The 23,295-nt window shown below is 42.9% G+C and overlaps 1 protein-coding gene across 2 annotated transcripts in view; it reads right to left on the bottom strand.

Annotated features, from left to right (window-relative positions):
* NRG1 (neuregulin 1) overlaps window positions 1-10,849 on the bottom strand; it is a 976,611-nt gene extending 965,762 nt beyond the window's left edge. For both annotated transcript variants that reach the window (XM_045535443.1, XM_045535450.1), the window contains exon 1: window positions 10,153-10,849. In XM_045535443.1, coding sequence (XP_045391399.1) covers window positions 10,153-10,849 — 697 coding nt within the window. The remainder of the gene's footprint in view (window positions 1-10,152) is intronic.
* Window positions 10,850-23,295: the final 12,446 nt, after the last annotated feature.

Consider the following 23,295-nt stretch of genomic DNA (forward strand, 5'->3'; position numbering starts at 1 on the left):
CAGCCCCACCAGGGATTCTGAGAGGCCACAACAAAGGAGCAACAACAATGGACCTAGCCCCCCTGAAGCCAGCCTGAGCCAATGCTATGGAGTTGCAATACCCCTGCATGCAGTCATTTAAAAAGTCAGATCAAATGATTCCTCATTTGACAACTTGTTTCTGCATTGCTCACTTTACTTAAACGACCAAAATGTGTCCTTTTCTTGACCAAATTGTAAGAATCATAAGCTGGGAAAGAGTATCTCTCAGCCCAACGTCTACACCCTGGTACACCCTGGGAAGAAACCTCCCTTCATCAGAGCTGGTGCCATCCTGCTGCAGACCAAGCTCTCCCTGTTCCTTCTGCAAGTGACAACTGTGAGAACCTAAAACGGTGCCCTGTCTATGTTGTTAAAATAAATTCATAGTGAAATAGTTTGAATCTTTCTTTTCTATTTTAGTTCCCCAAATGACTGAACTTTCTTGTTCCAAAAGTTTACTGTGATGGATTAATCTATTTATCATACTTTATTATTTCAAAGACAGGCTTGCAAAGACAATGGTATTTACTTTTTGAAAGGACAACCCTGGTGAATACAAATAGCTGTTAGTATTTTAGGCAGTTTAACAAAATGACACAAAAAGGCAATACAGAGAAAAGAATTTGGAGGAAGGAGACACTTTCTTTCCTAGAAGGTTCCCTCTCATTCAGCTCTCTTTCTCTGCTCCTACGATTGTCTAAAAGTTTCACAATTGTTTTCCCATGATTATGCTCTTAGAACACCGAAATGAAAGGAGAGAAAGAGAAGCTCCGGGGATCCAAGTGGAAGTGGTTTGTATGTTTGGGTCATTTCTAAGACCAGATAGAGTTTATTTTATTTATTTATTTTAGAGATAAGGTCTCACTCTGTCACCCAAGCTGGAATACAGTGGCACGGTCATAGCTCACTGCCTGCAGCCTCAAACTCCTGGGCTCAAGCAATCCTCCTGCCTCAGCCTCCTGAGCAGCTGGGACTGACTTTTTTTTTTTGGTAGGGACAGGGTTCTCACTACGTTGACCATGCTGGTCTCAAACTCCTGTCCTCAAGCAATCCTCCCACCTCAGCCTCCCAAAGTGCTAGGATAACAGACAGAAGCCATGGTGTGCTGGCCCAAATGTAGTTTAAATGGACCTTAAAAAGCATCTTAGTTCTGCCTTGTCATTTTGCAGATTAGAAAACTGAGCTCCAAAGATGTACAATAACATTAGTGACCCAAAATCACAGAGGTACTGAACCTACAAAGCTGCAAGTAGAAAGGACTCTCCTGACTGAGGCCAGGGCACTTTGCACTTGTAAATAAGCTGAAGGGACTGCAAGTGTCTGCCCATAGGAACAGCGTGGCCTACTGGGTGAGACATGTATGTACAGAAAAATTTAAAAATACATAAAATGTAAAAAACATGACAGAAGGGAAATCTGTAATAGTACTGTGTATAAAGTACACAATGAGGTGGAGCTCTGGGCTCAAAGGCTAGATTAAGTATTTCTGGCAGGAATCATTACTCGGATTGTCATAGAAGCTGTCAGATTTGAGCTGTCCCTTGAAGCAGAATTTCCATGGGCAGAAACGAGGGCAGGAGGAGACCCAGGCAGAGGAAATGGCATATGTAAAACCAGGAAGGTTAGGAAAGCACACAGCCTTTTCATGGAGCACTTAGACTGGATCAAGTGTTCATATAGTAAAAGTTGAGAAAGATAAGGCTCAGTCTGGACTCAAGAGGACACTGAATATTGAGACCTAGAGTTAATTATGATGCATCTATTTAAAGTTTCCGAGCAGTGAAAGAAGCCTAATAAAAGTAGTATTTTAGAATGACTCAGCCTCTGCTGCAGTACTTGCTGGAAGGGGATTGGAGCAATGGACAAGAATACAAACAGGGAAATTGGTCGGGGGCGGGGGCGGGGGGAGCGGAATGAATGAATAAATCAATTGAAAGGTTCTGATACTAATCTAAATTTCCTGGGCTACATTGATAGCAATATGAATAGAAATACAATATTCTTATGATGACCATGGAAGACTGTTTTCTAAATTTTCAAAGCCATATTTATTCTTTAAACCTTTCATTGTTTTCATTAAGCTATTATCCATAGTGATTTTGTTATTTGGTGGCTTCAGATTCAGGCTTCTAAATGCTGTGTAAATTAAGTGTTGAACAGATGAACACCTCTGTTTCCTGAGCACTATATTTATGGTACTGTAATTAGAAACACTAACTTCTTATAGAAAACAGTATATAAATGCTCACCAACACTTCGCATAGATTAGGATGGCTATTATCAAAACAGAAAACAACACGTGCTGGTAAGGAAGTGGTGAAACTGGAATCCTTGTGCCCTGCTGGTGGGAATGCAAGATGGTGCAGCCACTGTGGAAGTGGTGTGGTGGTCTCTCAAAAAGATGAAACATAGAATTACCATATGATCCAGCAATTCCACTTCTGGGTATACACTCCACAAATTGAAATCAAGGACTCAAGGAGATACTTGAACATCTGTGTTCACAGCAGCAGTATTCCCAACAGCCAAAAGGTAGAAGTAACCCAACTATCCATTGATAGGTGAATTGATAAACAAAAATGTGGAGTATACACACAATGGATTATTCGGCCTAAAAAGAAAAATAATTCTGACACTTGCTATGACATGGATGAACCTTGAAGACTCAGTATGCTCAGTGAATGAGACAGTCACTAAAAGATAAGCATTGCCCAATTGCACTCATATGAGGTACACAGAATAGTCAAATTCACAGACAGAAAGTAGAATGGTGGCTGCCAGGAGAGGGGAGGAGGAGGATGGGTACAGAGTTTCAGTTTGGGAAGATAAAAAAGGTCTGAAGATGGATTGCCCTAATGGTTCCACACCAAGGTGAATACTTAATGCCACTAAACTGCACACTTAAAAATGGTTAAAATGGTAAATTGTCACCGTAATTTGAAAAAAATAACCGTTCACCAGAGTAAGACTGTATTCCAAAATGCTAGAGTTTTTAATAAAATTTCCACACCAATGAAAGGAAAGTTGCTAGTGTTTCTCTAGACAAGATGGGACCCACCTCTACGGATGTGAATGGAAACAATGAGGACAGGAACATCCAGAGGTATCCAGGCTTGCAAAGAAGTAGAAAGCCTGGGCGGTCTGGATGCCGTCACCCTTCTGTGCTGATGACAGGCCAGTGAGCACACCTGCTCTGAGCAGAACCTCTCCATCCCGGTAATGACCGAAGGGCCCCAACTGCCAGAATCACCTCCCAAGGGCGAAGTCTAAGGACAAGTTCTATTTGAAGCAAACACAGCCATCCATTTCCTCTCCGTGGGCAGCCACCCTGCTCCGTGCAGAGGTGCGGCCAGGAGGCTCCCCGCAGTGGAGGAGAGGCTGCGGCTGCATCTGCTGGTTCATTGACAACACATCATCTCCCGCGGCACCTCCAGGGACGAGCAAGGCAGGGAAGGCAAAGGACCGACCTCATTATTCATCAGAGCCCAAAGGGACACGTGCCACCCCCACCTGCAGTCTTACCAAGAGCTGATGTGATGTGAAAAACACAAGAACATAAGTAAAGAGAAACTCACCTAAATCTTTTTCAACCACTTAGGCATGGAAGCAATGCTTTTCCATCTTCACTGCAAGAACTGAATTTTGACATAAAGTAAAACTTACAGTAAGTACTGAGATGGTCAAACACCTGCGAGGAGAGATCAAGGGAGAACACAGAATTTCTGAACACAGAGGTCGAGCACCCAAAATGAGTTGGGATCATTTGAGAAGGGGTCTGCTAAGAACAGCACTCAAAAACTCCTGGGTACTTTCAAGTGTTTACAACACAGCAATTTTTTTTTCCCCTGCTGGGCTATAGGAGACACAGAATATTGTCCAAAAATAATTGGGGAAAAAAAGTTTTGGGAAATTAAGTAACTTTTCCCTGCACCCGAAAGGTTGATCCAGAGGTAAGGGCATCCCTACTAGGATATGGCTCCAAATGCTACTTGCTACAGAAACCTGTTTCATCAAACCAGAGACCTGGAGAGAAAAAATAAAAATGATCTTTTTTTTTTTTTCTTTCTAAATTTAGGCTAGAACAGTGATTTCCACTATCCAACCAGCTAGGATGCTTCAGTCATTTATTCATGTAATTATTTAATGGAAATTTCACATATGCATAAAAATCAAGAGGTATGTGTCTAGCAAAGAGGCAAAAAAGACATCGACTCAACAAGTGGCAGTTACGACAACATGTTTTAGTTTGTGTCTCCATTTTTTAGCTTCTTTTGCCTTAATGGCAAGTCCCAAATAAGAGACAAACATTGGGGATGACAGCAGTACCACTGTGGGTTTCCAAATACAGCAAGGCTGACATTGCTTCACAACTCTAACCATCCCCTCCATGCTCTGGGACCCTCAGTGTACCCACTACCCAGACTAGCACCCTCATCAGGTATATTCCCTGGCACTAGGCTTTGTTCAGTTCACTTAATTGGGCACAGCAAAGCAAAAGCAAAAGAGACAATGCCACCCTCTAGGTTCTCCTGGCCCATTGTTACCTCCAAAAGCTGGCTACCAGCTCCAGAATCAGGCACCACTCTCAGTTGTTTTCCTGTAGTTCCAACATGCCAGGGCAGACATCCAAAGGCAGAGCCTTGGGCGTTGAAGAGACAGCCCATGAACTACAGATGCAATACAGGTTACCATGCAAGTCCTCATAAGATGGACAAAGAACCCATCAGGAACAGAAAAACCATCTGCATTCTCAGCCTTACCACTAAGACCTCTGTTTTCCAATGTACATGGACCCACATGGCCAAATTCCAAGGTGTCAAGAGAAGACTAGCAGCAAACCTATACTCACTCATGGGCCCCATCATTGACCTAAGGCTTCTCTGGTAGTATCTTCATAGGAGAAATAGAAATGAAGGCAAAACACGTATGAACCCTGAGCTAGGAAGTAGTGGGACAGTCTCCCATGTTCCATCCAAGCTGTGGGTAAAGTTTCTTTTTGCTTTTTTGGGTGTTATAAAAAACAAAGAATAAATTTTACTAGGTCTTAATGGGGTGAACCAAGGTCAAGAAATCGTTTCCTAGGAAATTATCTTCCATGGGGAAAAACATCCTGATTCTCTTAAAGACGACCAAAAATTAATGTAAATTACCATTTGAGCATCTCTTTCTAGGATGACTGGATGGCACATCTACATTGCAGGGAGATATTTCCTAGCAATTGGATCTATGCCAAGCACAGACTAGTTGACCCATTTTTAGCTTTCAACTTCACCAAAATTTCTTGTATTTTATGTGTTCCAACATGTATGGATCATTTGGGAACACAAACCCAAAAAGCAAGCCTTCAGAAACAGCTTTGCCTCAAGTGTATTACCATCCTGAACGACTTAGGTAGGCAGTACGAAAACACAACCTCTCAACTAGCTTCAATCTCGCAATTCAGTAAGACTTAAAAATCTGCATTCTGTAAATTCTCACATCATTCAACTTCAGATTTAAACATGATACATCACTAGGCAGCTGTTCATGTATTATAAAGTGACTGATGTTTTAGGGAGGATGCAGATAAACTAGCTATGTCATATATTCTTTAATAATGTTACTTTAATTTTAACTTTAACTTTATGCCATCATAAAATTTAAGAGTACTGAGTAACCATAGTACTGAGATGCTTAAACATCTGAGTAGAGCTCAAAGGAGAACACAGAATTTCTCAATACTCAAAATCAGCTGAGATGATTTGGGCAGAGTAACATAAGCATGCACAAACTTAGAGCATTCAGATGTGGATTGAAAACTGTACGCAATGCCCACTTCTGTTACTTAGAAATACAAACATTAAAAATGATTTTTCATTGTCTTATGAAAACTTTGACTAAGGTACTATGTTGGGGGGTGGGTAACAAGTTGCTTGAGTCAGTAAGGGCCCTAGTTGAATACTTTTTGTTTTCATTATCATTTATCTATAGAAGGCTAATCAAAACATCTATTCCATAATAGCTATCAATAGTGATTTTTTCATATCATTTAAACACATTAAAAGCAAATAAAAACCTAAGTATTGCTAAGTACCAAGGATCCACGAGCATTTAAAAATCTTTGGACATCTGGCCAGTTCATAAACTGTCAATGAAATGTGAAAGGAGGTTTTAAAATTTGTTACGCTTATAATTAAGAAAAATAACAAGTAGAAAATAAGTATCAAAGCAAAGGACATTTCCTGAACAATGAATAGATTATATTGCAGGAGGGCAATAACCCACCCACAATCACATCTTTTGTTCTCATTTGCTGTAACTACACAGGCCAGGGGAAGCACAGGGTACTGTGTTGATTCTCAGTGTTAAGCTTCCCAGTCCTAATACATCAGGACATATGGTAACACTTTGCCTGGATTCAGAGGATTTATAGATGTCCCACAACAGATGAGAAGCATCTTCTAGTGCTAGTAAAATATTCTAACTCAGATATTTAAATTCACTTTTTAAGTGTGTTTATTTTAATGAGTTGTTTTCCCAAATGACCTATCTTGGTTTCGTTTTTTAACATATATATATATATATAAATAAACACATCTATAGTTCCTCTACTCAACAGAAGGAAGTATTTTAAATCCAATATAGATTTTTGACAGCAAAATTTATATGGTTTTAAAGAGAGCAGTCACCAACACTTGGGAAATTAAATTTACATGTGTATTTATGAAATACAAGCAGCCAAGCTATATCTGTTCCTATTGCTACTTCCTTAATATAGCTTTTATTAATAATTTTCTTCAATGCTGACTGGAAAATCCCTGCAGCTTTTTTTCATTTTCATAACACCATAAGGTCAAGTACACTCTTTATTAAACAGTGATTGAAATATTAGAAAGAGCAAGTACCATTTATCATTAATACTTGATAAAGATGTTTATATTATCAATACATGCGTGTGTCTTCATTCCAATACAATGATACACAAAATATTTCAACTGGCTTATAAGATCACAATTGGTGTACAAATCTGACAGAGCCCAACTATAAATGTTATTCACCATCAGTATTTTTACTCCCTTTTGGAAATCAGTTTCTGCCTACTTTAACCACAACTCTTTGGAAACCAAAAACAACACATCAAGCAATGACTTGTTTGAATGAAAGAAATTTAATTTAACAGCAAATTATTAATATTTTGCATTCCAATGAACCCAGGAATATTTCTTCGTGAGCAAGAAAATAAGCAAAAACTATAAAAAATTTAAGTAACTGTAAAGGAAATACCATTCACATGAACTTCAACTATAAGACAAACAATTGATGAAATTCCATGTTATCTTCTAAAATGCACTAATAGTTTGTGTTTCAAAAGATCCATTTGTCAAAGGGATTGTTTTATATGCAGACACTATTCAGAAGTTGCTGTTAGATGGAAGGAAAAAAGAAAGAATTTCAGGGAAAATTTTTATTAGCTCAACCCTAAGGCTAATCTGTTGCATGTGTAGTTTCTGTACTATCAAGCAACTTGTGGGGAACAATACTGCAGCTGAGAGCATGAGAGCTGCAAACTGCTCCCCTGGGTATGATATCACAAAATGACTTTGCTATATTCCTTCTCCAGCCTAGCATTATGGCTCAAGCCTGCACAGAACCGTCACACCCCCAGGGAAGCTTCATGATGTTAGACGAGGACTCTTCTCCATTACTCCCCCTCCAATCTTTGACCAGAAACACACAGAAGCAGCTCAACTAGGACAAATTAGACTCTATTTTCTCTATATTTTTCCAGTTGTCTGTTCCTTTGCTTGGTACATTCTGCATGGCATTGTTATCTGAAACCATGCAGCTGGATGAATTCACAAGTTTTCACTCACACACATATGCACACACACTTTTCCACCCAATATTCCAAGTATGGATGTACTACTCAGTTTACATCATATAAAATAGCTTATTCTATTACTTTCATCCTCCAATATTGCAAGAATGATTATGCTTGGTAAAAATGCAAGAGAAACTTTTCACATGATTTGTTAGTCCTTAGCTAAACCTATTAGTTGAGGCTTTAGTGCAATATCCTACCATAAGTTATGTAACTCTAAAATTGCCAAACACATACACACACAAACCCAGGGCAGCAACTTCATAATTTCTTAATCTACTCAATTACATGCAGGGAGATTTCTAGTTCATTAAAAACCTACTTTTCTATTAATATGCCACAATTTACAAATACGCATTTCCTTTGACTAGCAAACAAAAGAGCCAAAGTAACTACCTTCAGTGAAGCTTTATTTCCCCTTGGAAGCACAAAAACAGTATTATTCCTCCAGACAATACTAGTTTTCCATTTCGGAACATCCTCTGTGTTTATAAGAACTTTACACCTGAAATCCTACATTTATTTCTAGTTAAAAAGCATAACTAAACACCATTGCTAATTTAGTAACGCCCCCCACCCCCCCCAATCCTAGGCATCATTGCTAATTACTTTATATTAACGTCCCACCTGGCAGAGCAAATGATTCCAAACTCATATGGCTTGGGGTAAAGGCAAGATCCTTCCTGAGTTACACACAGTAAAACCTGTGAAAACTGCACAAAGGCATGGCTTAAAAGGTTTTGTTTCAGATACTGTAACAGAACAACATATGCTGCAGTTACAGTGGTGTTGAGCTTTTGTGTTTCCTAATAAGACAGCTCCCAGCAGAGCTTTCCCCACGTTTCACAGTGACATCTATCAGCCAGTCTCGGGGAATCCCAAAGCCATTCAGCTTTTCTTCAGCACCACACTCTGAACAGCTTCTGTCCACCCAGTGGTGCAATCTTAACAGGTCTCTGGCGCACAAAGTCCATTGTTAAAATAAGAGAACGGTGGGTGAACAACGCTCTTTCCCTCGTTAAAACCAAATCGTGAGGTATTAATTAACCGCAGGCCAGAAGCACCAACAAATGCCACGAGAAATTTAAATAATTGGCCACCCCCAGACACAAATTTAAAACAACTGACACACTTTGCATCACAGGCAGACTGAGCATGGCATGGTGCTGAGTTTTGTAAAAATTCAATTAACCCAACCATCTATTAGGCAGATACATAAAGAGCAAGGGGAAAAGCTATTATGCATGTTCGAATCTGTGATGTGTAATCACGTTAATTTACGGTTTGAGAAGAAACCCTGCTATGTGCTTGTGATTATATGGTAATCAGGAAATTATACAGATATTTAGATCACAGAAATTATTTGACGAACGCCATAAACAGAACGCTACCTCCGAAACCGAATTAGATTAGCAGCTAATTTCTCCAACCTGCTCCTAAGGACGCACACCTGGGAAGAACACCTTCCAGTGGTAAAGGGAAAAAGGTGTGGAAAATCGATTGCTAAACTTGTTTTCCAAAATCCTTCTTCAGGGCCTACACGTGAAACTCCGTGTAATTACGCTCATCTGTTCTGATCAGCTGAAATGCCAAAACATACTCCAAACGAAAATATTGTGAAAACAAAATTTCTCGAGATGATTTCGCCCCCCCCCAAAAAAAACCAAAAAACAAGACCACGGTCACACACACACCGAAAACCCAACTTTGTACTTTCTCACATACACAAATGCACAAAGTACAGACTGCACCTATCTGTTGGCCACTGAGTTCACCAAAAACTCTGGCCCGTCTGTCGCCAGACGGACGGGCGCTGCGACCTCCCTGTCGGGGTTCCCCGAAGCCAAGCCCCGACCGTCTCCACGCTCAGGACTCCAAAGTGAGGGAAGGCGTTAAAATCCTGCGGGACTCGCCCTTCCTTCTGCCAAGCAGGCCCACGAGCAACAGCTCCTAACCAAAGCCAAGTTCAGCAATCCCCACGCAATCAAGCAGCGGCCACATTTGCGTTCCACTTGGTGAACCAAACCCCAGAGGATTAGAAAGTTTCAGGCGGCCCAACCGAGGACCAAACTTGGGCTGTCACCACTGGCAAAGCCCAAGCAGCGGGACACCGGGGACGGCGCTGCCAGCGCCAGCCGCGAAGCCGCCCTCTGGGAGGACCGCTCGGAGTCCGCAGCCCCGAAAGTGACTCGCCGCGGGACCCGCACCGCCCCCGCTCGCTCGCGGCCCGTCGCGCCCCGCCGGAGCGGCCCCCGGGGGCAGCCACTTACCGCACCGCTTGCACAGCACCCGGCTGACCTCCTTCTTGAGGTTGCGGCCCGTCTCGAGAGGGGGGAACGAGGCTCGGAAGGCGGCCGGCGCGCGGCTGCTGCTGTTGGCGTCGGGCTCCATGAAGAAGATGTACCTGCTGTCCTCCTTGAGCCTCCCGCAGGACGGGACGGCGGGGTGGCCCCAGGCGCCCAGGCGCACGGTGAGCAGCGAGTCCTTCTTCAAGCCCCCGCCTTTCACCGCCCACACCTGGTGCACCTTCACCAGATAGGGCGCCTCGTCGCCGGGGTGGCCGGCGGCCGGGGGCCGGGAGGGCAGGGTCCCGTTGGCGGGGGGCGGCGGGTACTCCCGGGCGGGCGGCTCGCGCTCGCCGCCCCGCGCCCCTGCCTCGCCCGCCGCCGCCGCCTTCCTGTCGAGTGCCCCCTGCTGCCGCCGCGGCGGGTGCACCCTTCCCTCGATCACCACCGCGGCGCGCCGGGCCAGCTCCTGCACCGAGCCCACGCTGGGCGGGGACGAGTAGCACACCGAGGCCCCCGCGGGAGCCGCCTCGTCGCCGGCCGCCGCCGCCCCCGGCGCCAGGGCCGCGGTCCCCAGCAGCAGCAGAAGCAGCAGCGGCGGCGGCGGGCGGGCGGCGGGGCCGGGGCGCGGGGCCCGGGGACCGGCACTCCCGGGGCGGCGCGGGGCGCGTCGCCATCTCATGGTGCGAGGTGCGTGCGGGCTCCCGGCTGTCGGTTCGGACTCTGCCCGGCTCCCTCGCGCTGCCTCCTCGGCCGGCCCCCGGCCCCACTCCTCCTCCCCCCGTGCCCTCCTCCTCTTTTATTTATTTATTGGGGGAGGGGGCGGAGAGTTGTTTATGGGAGGCGGAGTGGGGAAGAGGTGGGTGGAACCACAAAAAAGCGAAGAGGTAAAAGGACCAAAAAAAAAAAAAAAAGCAAAATAGAAAAGGCAAAAAAGCCGCGCTGCCCCCGCCTCGGTGGCAGGGAGTGACAGGTCCCCCCCCACCCTGCGCGCCGCCGCCGCCGCCGCCGCGCCGAGCCCTGCTGTCGGGGCTGCTGTCACCGGAGGAGGACGTGGAGGTGGAGGAGCGGCTCCGCGGGTAACAGTCCTTTGTGTGAAGCGCCGCTGCGGCGGCGGCTGGGGCTGCGAGCGAGCGGCGGGGCGCGGGCGCGAGGGACAGAGCCCTGGAGGCGGAGTTGCGTGCCTGGAAATCGCGGGGTGGCCGCGGCGGCGGCGGCGGCAGCGCCCTGCGCCCCGCCAGCCTGTTTACCTGGGCTGCCAGCTCGCCCCGCGCGTCCCCTCCCCATGCTGCCGCCCGCGCCGGAGCCGGAGCCGGGGCCGGGCCCGCCGGGGGTCCTCCGGGCTCTTCCCGTGCCCGCGCGCCGCCTCCCTCGCTGTCGCCCCGAGTGCTGCAATGGGAGGCCGGGCGGCGAACAGGCTGCGGTCCGAGTGGGCTGCGGAGATCTACCGGGGACTGAGAGGTGACGCTTCAGGAAGCAGGGACCTGTTAGCCGGCGCAGGGTGTCCAGCCGCGGCGGGGGGACGCAGGCCGCGCGAGCGGAGGCTGCGACCCCGCACGTGCGGGTCCTCGGTTGCGAAAAGTTTTGGGTGAACCGGTTGCTCGACACTCAGAAGGGAGCAACATGTTCGCAGGAGACGAGCAGCGATTAAAACAGCAACTTGGTAACGCGCTCTCTCTCCTGCAAATGCACACACACCCAGTGTGCACTCGAGCTGTGACGCCTCTTTCGCTCCATTCTTGGGTGACACTTCAGTCGTCGTGACCCCCGCCTTTCCTCTGTTGAAATTCCAGCTTCACCATGATTTTAGCACATGTGCGCAGCTGCTGATAGGAGCGTAGCTGGAATAAAAATATCTGCTCAGGAAGGCCATTTTCTATAAAGTTTATGGCACTTTGTCAACTGATCGGTTTTGCAAAAATATAAAATGAAAGAGGCGTCTATGGCAACTGGAACAAAAGATCCCTGACACAAGGAGTTGTGGCTTAAATATTGTGCCACCTGAATACCATCCACATCTCCACTCTGCCCCCATCTGTCCCCCCACCCCTCACCATCCTGCCAAAGACAAGGAGCTACTTCTAAAACAGGAATCCATCCATCCTCTCCCAGGGCTGTTCTAACCAAGCAAGTACAGTACAACTGAAGGAGAACACGTTTTAAAGCATTTCAAGGTAAATATTTTCTCTTATGTGCTTTTATGGTGAAAAAATATATACAATGACTTCGTGAAACAGTTAAAGTTGTTTCCCAACAGGCAATAGATCCACATTGTGAAAACTGAAGTTTTTAAAAGCATTCTGACTTCTTAATACCTTTACTCTGGGATTCTACAAGTTGCCTGTAGCAGTTTCTTGAAAGTATGTGCTATAAGCTTTAGATTTTTTAATATTAAAGAAAAGCAGATGATAATATGCCATAAAGATCTTTGTGTTCTTGGCATAGTATAATTGGCTAGGAAAAAAATGTTTCATTCTCTCAAAGTCCAGTTTGGGGGAATAGAGTCTTGATGCTGTGTGTCTCAAGGTGGGATTTCTATTTCATATACCCTGAAGGAGTGCTTCAAGAGAAGATCACCGTATAGCATAGTTGTGCAGGTCTGGCCTCTGGTACATGTGCTCTTGAACCCTGGTGCTCCTAACTATTCATTGAAAGAAAGTGGTTCGGAAATCCAGTCTTACTAGCCTCTCCACTTTTCTGTGATCTAATCTTCCATAGTTCTGACTCTTGACTTTTTTGGAGGTGCAACACTAGCCTAGAATACTTTCTCCCTTCCAGTCTACGTTTCAGACCTTGTATCAGTTGTTTATCACTGTATGTCAAACTGCTCCAAATTTGTTCACCTGTCCATTCATTTAGGCCAGATTTCTGTGGGTTGGTAATTTGGACTGGGCTCAGCTGGGGAGTTCTTCTGCTGAGCTCCCTGATGGCTCACCTGGGGGCTAACTAATCTCCAAAGGTCTCAGCTGAGACACCTCAGCACATAAAGCATGTAGCCTCTTAGCCTTCAGCAGACTTAGCCTGGGTTTGTTCATGGCAGCTGGACTGTTCCATGAGAGTGGCCAGAAGCCTGCAAGTTCTCATGAGGCCTTCACTCAGAATTAGCACCTCCTCACTGCCAACATTACAAGGCCAGCTCAGATTTCAGGGCTGGAAGAGTAGACTCTACCGCTTCATGTGAAAAACAGAAAAGTTGCTTTGCCAAAGGGCAGATATACAAGAAGGGGAAGAATGAGGCCATTTCAGCAAACAATCTACAGCTGATCTTAAGGATCCCTTAAGATCCATCTGCCCCGTGAAGCCTCCTTTCTTAAACACTAAACAGCTGTGAGTGACCACATCCCAGGGTGCACTGCCCGCACCTGCAGTCTGTTATCACACCTTCTCACATTTGATCATGTTAGTTTATTGGGCCCAAGTGTTTCAGGAGTTTTACTCTCATCTCTCCAACTAGATTGCAAACTTGTTAGAAAACAGGGATGATATTTTCAGTACTCCCCTGTTTTAACCCAGTTTGGGGTACATATTAAGCATTTAATAAATGCTGGCTAATTATTCACGGACTGATGGACCACTCTACTACACATGACCCCAACACTGCTGCAGAGAGATGGAATTCTAGGCACTAAAACAATAACATTTTAAAGCTCTGACTTACAGAGTCATTAAAGGCATAAATACTCTCTCTTAGTACTTTAGAAAGCATTTTGTCTATGATCAAGCATAAGCTTCTTCTCTAAAAAGGTATTTTTTTTAAATGCCTTGACCCTGCTCCCACATTTTCTCCTACTCCTCTCTGCTAAGTGGTGTTAAGGGGTAATGCTTATGGATATTTCCTGTGCAGAGGTAGGCCTTCTTTAAACAGTTCAGTACTGAGAATTGTTTGCACGTGTATTTCATTTCAGTTCGTGTATTGGAGCTCCATTTTCCAGGGCACCCATACAGAAGTGATGTTACCTATTTTGCCCTTTTGAATGGGAGGGGAATGATACTTCTAATGTGATTAATGCATACTTGAGAAAAGGTATGAATAATTTTTCAGTGTGATTAAATGCTGTTCAGAAAAAGAACAATTTAGTTTGTCCACGTCATTGCTGTAAAAAGGCAAAAAGAAAAAAAGGCTCATTCTTGCAAACATCCAAAAAACCAGTGGTTCTCAAAGCTTATTGTGTGTCAAATTTTACCTGTGCATCAAAATGCACAGATTTCTGCCCACCCCCCCACTACCACCAGAGTTTCTGATTCAGTAGGTCTGGGGTAGAGGTTCAAAAATTTGCATATCTAAAAAGTTCCCAGGTGATACTGATGCTGCTTCTGGTGGAGAGACTGCACTTTGAGAACCAATGTCAAAAACCTGAGATTTATAAGTTTTAATATCCACAGCGTAATAACCTTTAAAATGGGCAGACATACTTAGGCAACATATTCAAGTATCCAATATCCCCTCCATTGTGAATCCTTCTCATCCTAATTTTAATAAGGAAATATAGATTGACTTTTTGGTTATTAACAACTGATGCTATTTAGCAGACTTATTAGGATGAGTTAAGGAGGCATGAGTAGTTATTTGTTAATATAATAGTAAAGGTGAGTCCTTTCGTGAGGCTTAGCTTCTCTCCATGGTCAGAGTCAGATATAAAAGGAAAACTAGGGATCAGAGCCGTTGTCATTTTCAATATTTTATCTACTCAAACAGGGAAATAATGAACACAAAATTATGCAGGTAAATGTGAAATACTATTTTTACTGGTTTAGAAAAGTTAAAGAAGAAGTTCACAATTGGCTCCTGAAAAGGTTTTCCCACCCCTAGCACTTTATACTTGATTAAATGCTTCTAGATGGTGGCTGTTGAAGGGACAACAGAAAATCCACAGAGGCCCTGATACCCACTTCATCATCATTGACCGAGCACACACAGAAGTGCACACCTCCAGCCATAAATCACAAAACAACTATACTGCAGGTCCCCCGGGGGGTCCTGAGTGTGCGACTCTGAAAGAAGCCTCCCTGAGCAGCCTGTCTTAGAGCAGACACAGCGTCCAGGACAATTTAGACCCAGCGAATTAACAAGCTGGGTTTGAGTGAAGAGCAAGTTAAAAGAACTGGTAAATGTGAACCCTTAGAGGCCACCAGGGGAAGCAGTGTGGCAGAACGTCTCTGTCCACTGATGAGTAAGTAGGAAGTTATGTAGATTCTTGAAAGACCAGCTGCAAAAATGTGTCCTTAAGAACTGGGCCTAGTTCCTTGAGTCACAGACTGTGGGGTCCCTGGTCACCTCCATGCACCCACCCCCCCATCCATCCCTCCATCCATCCATTTGTTTTTAAAGTCAATACTGTGTAACATAAGGAGGAAATATGGAGATAGAAGTCTTCTGCTCTGAAGAAACTCAGAACTGAGTACCACTAATTTGTACACTTGGTATGGCATGAAATCCTGAAGATTTTACATATTTTAGTCCAGCTAGGAGGGAGAAAAATGAATAAAACTAAGAGGATTTTCTAATTGCTCTTTTGTGAATCATGATATCTTGGAACTTTGGAGCAAGTATAGCAGAGCAAAAAGTCTCTTTTAGGTTTATTTCCTTCACCCACCAAATCAACAGCCCTTTCTGGCCAATGAAGAGATGACCGTTCATTGAACATTTACACTGGGCAATATATGTAAAGTTTCAGGACATAATTGGCTGCAATCAGATTTCAATTCTGCTATTTACCAGCCCTGTGACCTTGGAAATGTTATGAATTTTTCTGAGCCTGTTTCCTTATTTATTAAATAAGCATAGTCCTTGTTTTATTTCATAGGACACTTCCAAGTATTAAAATAGTTTAATATGGCTGGGTGCAGTGGCTCATGCCTGTAATCCCAGCACTTTGGGAGGCTGAGGTGGGAGGATCATTTGAGGCCAGGAGTTGAAGACCAGCCTGGGCAACATAGCAAGACCCTGTCTCTGCAAAAATTTTAAAAATTAGCTGAATGTGGTGGTACGCACCTGTAGTTCCAGCTACTTGGGAGGCTGAGGCAGGAAGATTACTTGAGCCCAGAAGTCTGAGGAGGCAGTAAGCTATGATTATGCCATTGCACTCTAGTCCAGGCAACAGAGTGAGACCCTGTCTCAAAAAATATACATATATATATATATAGCTTAGTATATAGGAAAATTCTTTAGAAACTCCAGTGTTACGCAAAATGCAAACTGGATAAATGATACCTTGCCTTCAAGATTCTTCCAACCCAGCAATGAGGACATTTTGGAAGTTGCCTTAAAGTTGATCGTATCATGTGTACTTAATGGCTTTGCTGCTGGAAGCTCATGACTTCCTGGGGATGCTTATTCCATTATTAGACATATCTGACTATTTGAAAGTGGTTTTCTATAACAGGCCATAAGATACTTATTGAAGACCTGGTCATAAAATGCAAACGGTGATTCCTGTGCATCATTATTATGTTACTGTTTGTTTGGACTGAGTCAGCCCAGCCCTGACTGCTGGTCTGGGGCTGGCACTCTTGTCTCTTCCATCGTCTTTCCTATCTGTTTGCATGAATTAATGATGTTTTGTGGGGGAGGAGGGTTGGTTTGTTCTTGTTCCCCGTGTGTGTGTGTGTGTGTTTGTGTGTCTATTTTCTGAAGGAGAAAGAAGGAAACAGAGGAGGAACAAAGGTGAAAAATGGAGGATGGGATGGGATGTATTTCCCAGGCTAGGTCATCAGACCAAGGGCTCATCCTTACAGAGAGAAAGACCACAAGTAAATCCTGAAGGAACATTGCAGACGTGTCTTGAAGGAATGAAGGGGAAACCATAGAGCAGTAGAAAGTCACTGCACTTGTCAGAGAAGTGGGGGATCTGTGATCTCATGGCAGCACCTTTTAAAAAAGATAGAACAGAAGAAGAATAGCTAATTTAGCTCCCACACATGTGTGGTGGGGGAGGAAGGTGAATGTGGCTAAGACTTTGCAGTTAGCACCCATACAAGCTACGGAGCTAGAAAATACAGGGATCCGTGTTAGTATGACCTCCTTGATACCCTCTTGGGAACATTAAGATGATGATTATTAATGTTATTATTAACTAATTAACAATACTGCAAAGTAAAAAAAGGATTGTTAGCATCATCATTTTGCAAATTATTGAATCTGGTTGTTGAAATCAAATACTATTTAATATTTTTTTTCGCTTTTCCTTGAGCATAAGTTTCTTTCTTATGCCTTAGTAGTGAAGCTGTATCTGTAGATAACACATAAGCCAATCCAACAGGAATATGCTACTTAAGATCCTAAGTCCATTACATATAAGTTACATATTTCCCCTCAAAAATTAACTTGGAAATCTCTTTGTACACTGGGATTTAGGAGCAATGAATGTGCATTTTATTTATTTCTAAGGACACTTTGTAGAGCTTATTGTTGCTATTTACAAATATGCCAAATTTGAATAAAAAAAGAGATGTGACAGTTAAGCTTGTTTGCGGTTTTCTCTCTCTCCATGGTCAAAGTAAGCAGCATTTGTGCTTTCTTTCCACTTATTACAGAAGGATTCACTGGATATTTTTTAAATTTCACAAGGAATTTTGCTTAGGGATGAATAAAACACAAGAATAAACTTTTGAAAAACTTCTAGGAAGTTAAATGGTCATATTTATGATAGAATTGTTTTCTAATCCTTCCCAGTAACATACACTACAGTTAAGTCAAAGAAAGAAGGAAGAATGGGCAGGTCATGAGTCTCAAAGGTAGAATCCTAGTGCTCAATTTTTGAGAATTTGACAATTTCCTGATTATTTCCCCATGGAAGCTCTCAACATCATCCTTCCCTTGAAAGTAGTTGGCTATCGGTGGCACATTCAGTCACACAGAGATGAAATAAACAGATTTTTAGAACTCAGGTGGAATTGCAATCTACCTTACTTTGCTCATCCATTTCCATAAAAATAAAACACTTCCAATTTTGTCAGTTTTGTTTTCCTTTGGTTTTACAGATTCTTCCACTTTAGCTCAGACCTCGAGTTAACAGTAGGATGCTTTGAACTCCTTGGCATAAACATAACTCCATGAAAACCATAATTACTGCACTTTATGCCAATTTCTATTCTGAAGTTTTCAGTGAAAGTCTCAGTATGGAAGCGAGTTTGTTAGTAGGTCATGGAGGCACTGAAGTGTAGGAGCCTGAAATAGAAGAGAACAAAATAAGAGAAATAATTACCTTCCTGCCCTACTGGTAAATTTCACATCAGTTTTTACTAGATCTACTCATGAAAGAGTAGTAGAAATAAATATTTTATTATCCACTTTCTAACCCAGCGTGCCATGTTAGAATGTCATAAACTTCCCCGTTAGGTTATGCTTTGAATCGCAGAGAAACACATCAAATGTTAAACCGGGAAAGAATCCTAGATATCTAGTCCAAAGCCCTTAGTTTTATGAATGATAAAAAGGTTCAGGAAAGCAGACTGCATTGGCTCTCCCAATTCTGTGCCTTGTCTGTGAGTCACAATAGTTTAACTGAAAACCCTGTATTAAACCTTTCTAAAAAGCTGCTAGCCTAGATTCTCCTTCCGAAAACCATTTCAGGAAGTGACAGCCTGCATAATCGTAGCACCTTAGAAATGCTGAGTCCTCAGCAGCTAGGATGCTGAATTCCCCACGGACAAAGTCAGTCTACCTTCCTCTGAGTTAAGAAATGTCAGCCCCTAAACCAGCATATGGTAGCCTCCCCTGCCATTTTTCCCCTAGAATACTGTTCTTCCCAAAATTGTTCTTGTTTATAGGATGTGTTATTTTTCCATAGCTATGATCTTCCCTAGGCCCAAAGTGGAACATGAAAGTTAAAGGCTTATTTTTTTTTTAAATCACCTTTTCCTAGAATGCATCAGAAGACATTTGTTCCAGAGTTCCAGGACAACTCCACAAGGACCCACCAAAATTATTAGCTGTAAATATAGATAGAGACACAGATCTAGACATCTCCTAAGGCTTAAAGTCTAAATGAAATTATGATGCCTCCTGCAAAATAAGAATAAAGAAATCTATTAAGCTATCTATTTTATGGTAAAGGATACGTCTCTGGGTGATAAGACCAAAGATATGATAACGGATATTACAAATAGCTGAATCTCTAAAATGAGACTAATGTCCCCTTTGATTCCAGATCCTAAAGACGGAGTTCCCATTTGGGGTCCCCTCCCCAGTGCACTGGAACATGTGACTATGAAGCCTTCTCCACTGTTCACAGGACACGTGAGTCTTCCTTGTAATCTAATCTTTAAACTTAGTCATTTTCTAAATCAGAATCTATATTAGAGGAAATACCTTATATTATGAGTGACAATATAGCATGTGACATAACTCTACAGCCAAATCTCCTTGGTTCAAATTCCAGCTTCAACCCTTACTTGCTACGTAGCCTTAGACCAATTATTTAACCTTTCCACGTTTCAGTTTCATTCCCTGTAAAATAATGATAACAGTAACCACCTCTCCAGGTTAAATTAATTAAGTTAGATTAATGTGCATAATGCAATTAAAATAGTGCCTTATATATAGTAGATGGTATATGAATTACTGTAACTTTATTCTCCTTGAGCACAGTGACGACTGTCTTAGAGTTACTCTTTGGTATGTGTAAGACAAAGGAAATTAAATATTTGAATGTATGAGGCAATAAATGAAGATCATGTTAAAGACTAACACACACACAAACACACACACACAGATTTTAGTATTGGAAACAAGTCATTCCCAATACACTAAGCCCCAAACATTGATTCTTCATGGGAGGAACCTACTAACTTCCTATCTTCATGCTGTGAGCATACCATCCCCAAAGGGTCTTTGTGACAGTCAACAAAATAACCTTACTGCATAATTTCTCCCAATGTAATTGGCTTCTGAACAGTCTGACTTGAGTGGGAAATGGCTTTAATTTTTTCCCATCACTGCTTTTAAGTATGCCCTGCTGGATTCCCTCCTCTTGGTCCTTGTTGCAGGCAGATCCCATAGGCTCCAGGTTCTTCCAGGTAGGTGAAGAAGCCCCATGTCATTAATGATGGTGTCTATGCAGGGATTAACAGGGTCCAGTCTCAATCGAAGTTGAATTTCACATGCAAATCACAGTTGCTCCCCTACTACCTCAACTCAGGGCTACAGTGAGAGAAGAGAATGGCCTTTTCTTTCCCCTTTCCCTCCATCTCTTCCCCTCCCTCTTCTGGCTTTTCCAGGATCAAGGTTGAGGAAGAGGAGATTAAAGGAAAGGTGTGGTTTTTTGTTGGCTTAAATTACTCTGCATTTTAGTTCTCCCTTGACTAATGCTGGCTGGCCATCAGTGACCTTCGCTGATCAGACATCCTAACACCAGCACTTTCGTGAGGTATGTGGGAAGTTTCTTTAGGAGCATTGCAAGCTCACGCCTGCAAAGTTTCCAGACAAAGGTGATCCTCTGTTGGCTTGAAATTCTCCCTTACCTATTGCCAATGGTTTATCTCCCCTGCACGTCGATCTATTATTACGGTGTTCCCTTGCCTCAGCAAGCCACCTGTGGGGCAAGGTGCTTTGAGGGTAGCTTGTACCTTTCACAGCATTCTCTTAAGCCGTGGGAAACTCAAACATCCTTCCCATGCCAAATGGTAGAAAGGCAGCATAGTTTTCTGATGCCCTCTTATTTTGCCAACATTACGGCTGCTCCAGCTGCCCTCCTGCCTTCGGAAGTGACTCCACGTTCATGGACGGAGCAAACATCAAGGAGCACTTGGGCACTTGCTCAAGATCTTTCTCACCCTCCATTCTATACTCTTCTGGCAGCCCCAGGAGAGGCACAAGGGCTTCCGTATTTGAGCAAGTCTCTAGCTGGGGACAGTTCCCTCTTATTCTACATACCCTCATTATCTCCTCATAGTTTCCCTGCAGTCCCCTTGGTTGGCTTAAATAAAGTGTTAGAAAAGGCATCCTCTTCCTTTACCTGAAGGGAGGGGGACATGCCACAGCCCTCCCAGTTAGCCAAGGACTCATTACCTGTGTGTATTCCTTGCAACCTCTCCAGAATTTCTTCCCTCTGTCCAGGCTCAGGGTGAGTCACAAGGTAAGGGAATAAAAGCGTGAAGATCCCAGGACAAGCCTGGCTACACATTAGTGAGTCCACAAAGGACCCCACTGCCTATATAGTCTTGTGCCAGGCGTGGAATTGGGGTAACCTCACAAAATCAGCAAGGAAACTATTTGAAATGTTCTATGACATGAAAGGGGAAGAGGGCAATTCTTTACAGAAATCAGTAATACCATATGAAAGATGAACCAAAAACTCATTCTCGTAAATAGGATAGAGAACATCTGTATAGCTCACTTTTATCTATGAGAAAATTCACTCTACTAAAAACAATTATCTGGGAAAATTCCAAAGCATTACATTACTTTCTTGTGATATTTAAGATGCAGATACAATGCAAAACTGATTAAAACTGAGTTTCATAGACTGATCATCCTTTGCTATGTTATTATGAGCATCCACTTACGTTCATGGTTGTTCTGGAATTTTAGAAAATGGTCAACTCTTTAAATAGTTATTTTTCCCTTCATTAAATTCATATATAATTCTTGGGTTTGTTCCTCTACCCTGAGGCAAAAATTCTTAGTTATTAAGCATCTTAATTTAAAGTTTATAATTTCACCATTTCAACTTTGTTATTCTCTAATTGTGAAATTTCAAAACACTCACTGATGCTAGTTTTGTTAGGTTGACAAGATATCAAAATGATGGACAGGCAGTTTCTGATTTATATGAGCTCAACACATGCGATATTGATCAACAGATAGATGTTCAGCAAGTTGTTGAGCCAGAATGTCATGTAACCAAAGAACTCTCCTTCCTTCCCACTACCTTCTGAGATTCTACTCTCCCTGTCTCTTCAACTACCTAGAAATGCTTCTAACTACAAATTTATTCTCTTCTAACTACGAACTAGATCAAATCAGATGAGGAATGGGTTCTGGATACCATAGTATTTTCTGCCAACAGGTATTTAAAGAAGAAAGGTAAATCTCCACGGCTATAATCTATGTTTTCCCAATAGTTACACTGTCCACCGTTAAAGAGCATCTCTCTTTCTGATCCCATCTCATCAGCCATTTTTAATTTCCATTACAAAAATGTGGTCACAAGTATTCTTAGCTGCCCGATATGAATGCATATTTGAATTTTTCCCCAGGGAAATACTGGTTTAGTTCAGTGCTGTTGTAGCAACCAGAGATGAAAGAGTTATTAGAGGGTTGGCATTGTAGATCCAACCACCTACAATTGCTTCCATAGAGATTGTGTCCAGAGTTCCAAACAAAGGACATGAGACACTAAGTTAGAGATAACCTAAGTTCTTTACAAATAACAGAAAGATCAAAGAAGAACCAAATGAGCAATATTGCCATAGTGCCTCATCTAGAAGTATTTTCAGAATCTCCTATTTTATATAAAGCACCAAACTTCCCCTTGAAATTAATTCTTCATCCAAATGAAGAATAAGATCTTGCTTATGATCTGATAACTTGTCTGAAGTTACCTGTTCTTAACATCTTTAACTTTTCTCGTGATCTTAGTACCTTTGGGCTGCTATAACAAAATTATCTTAGACTGGGTGGCTTATAAACAACAGAAATCTATTTTGCACAGTTCTGGAGACTGGAAAGTCCAAGATCAAGGCACCAGCAGATTTGACATCTGATGAAGGCCTGTTCCCTGCTTTAAAGATGGCACCTTCTGTGTGTCCTTGCATGGCCCAAGGGACAAATAGGCTCCCTTGAGCCTCTTTTATAAGGACACTAATGCCATTCATGAGGGTGGAGTCCTCATGACCTAATCACCTCCTAAATGCCCCACCTCTTAATACCATCACGTTGGGAGTTAGGTTTCACTATATAAATTTGGGGAGGGCACACACATTGAGATCGTAACACTCACCTACCTAATGTTGCATTTTTTGTTGAATATTTCTGCCTCAAACATAAAAATTCTGGTCATTAGCTAGTTGATGGTAGAACCACCCTTCTTTTTTCTCTATCCTCAGTGTAGCAAAACGTAGTTATGGCCAACCCTTCTCAGGGCTAAAATTACCTGGATGTTCTCACTGTTGTGCTCATTCACCAGG

This window comes from Lemur catta, chromosome 22, assembly GCF_020740605.2.
Source record: "Lemur catta isolate mLemCat1 chromosome 22, mLemCat1.pri, whole genome shotgun sequence".
NCBI classification, from domain to species: Eukaryota; Metazoa; Chordata; class Mammalia; order Primates; family Lemuridae; genus Lemur; species Lemur catta.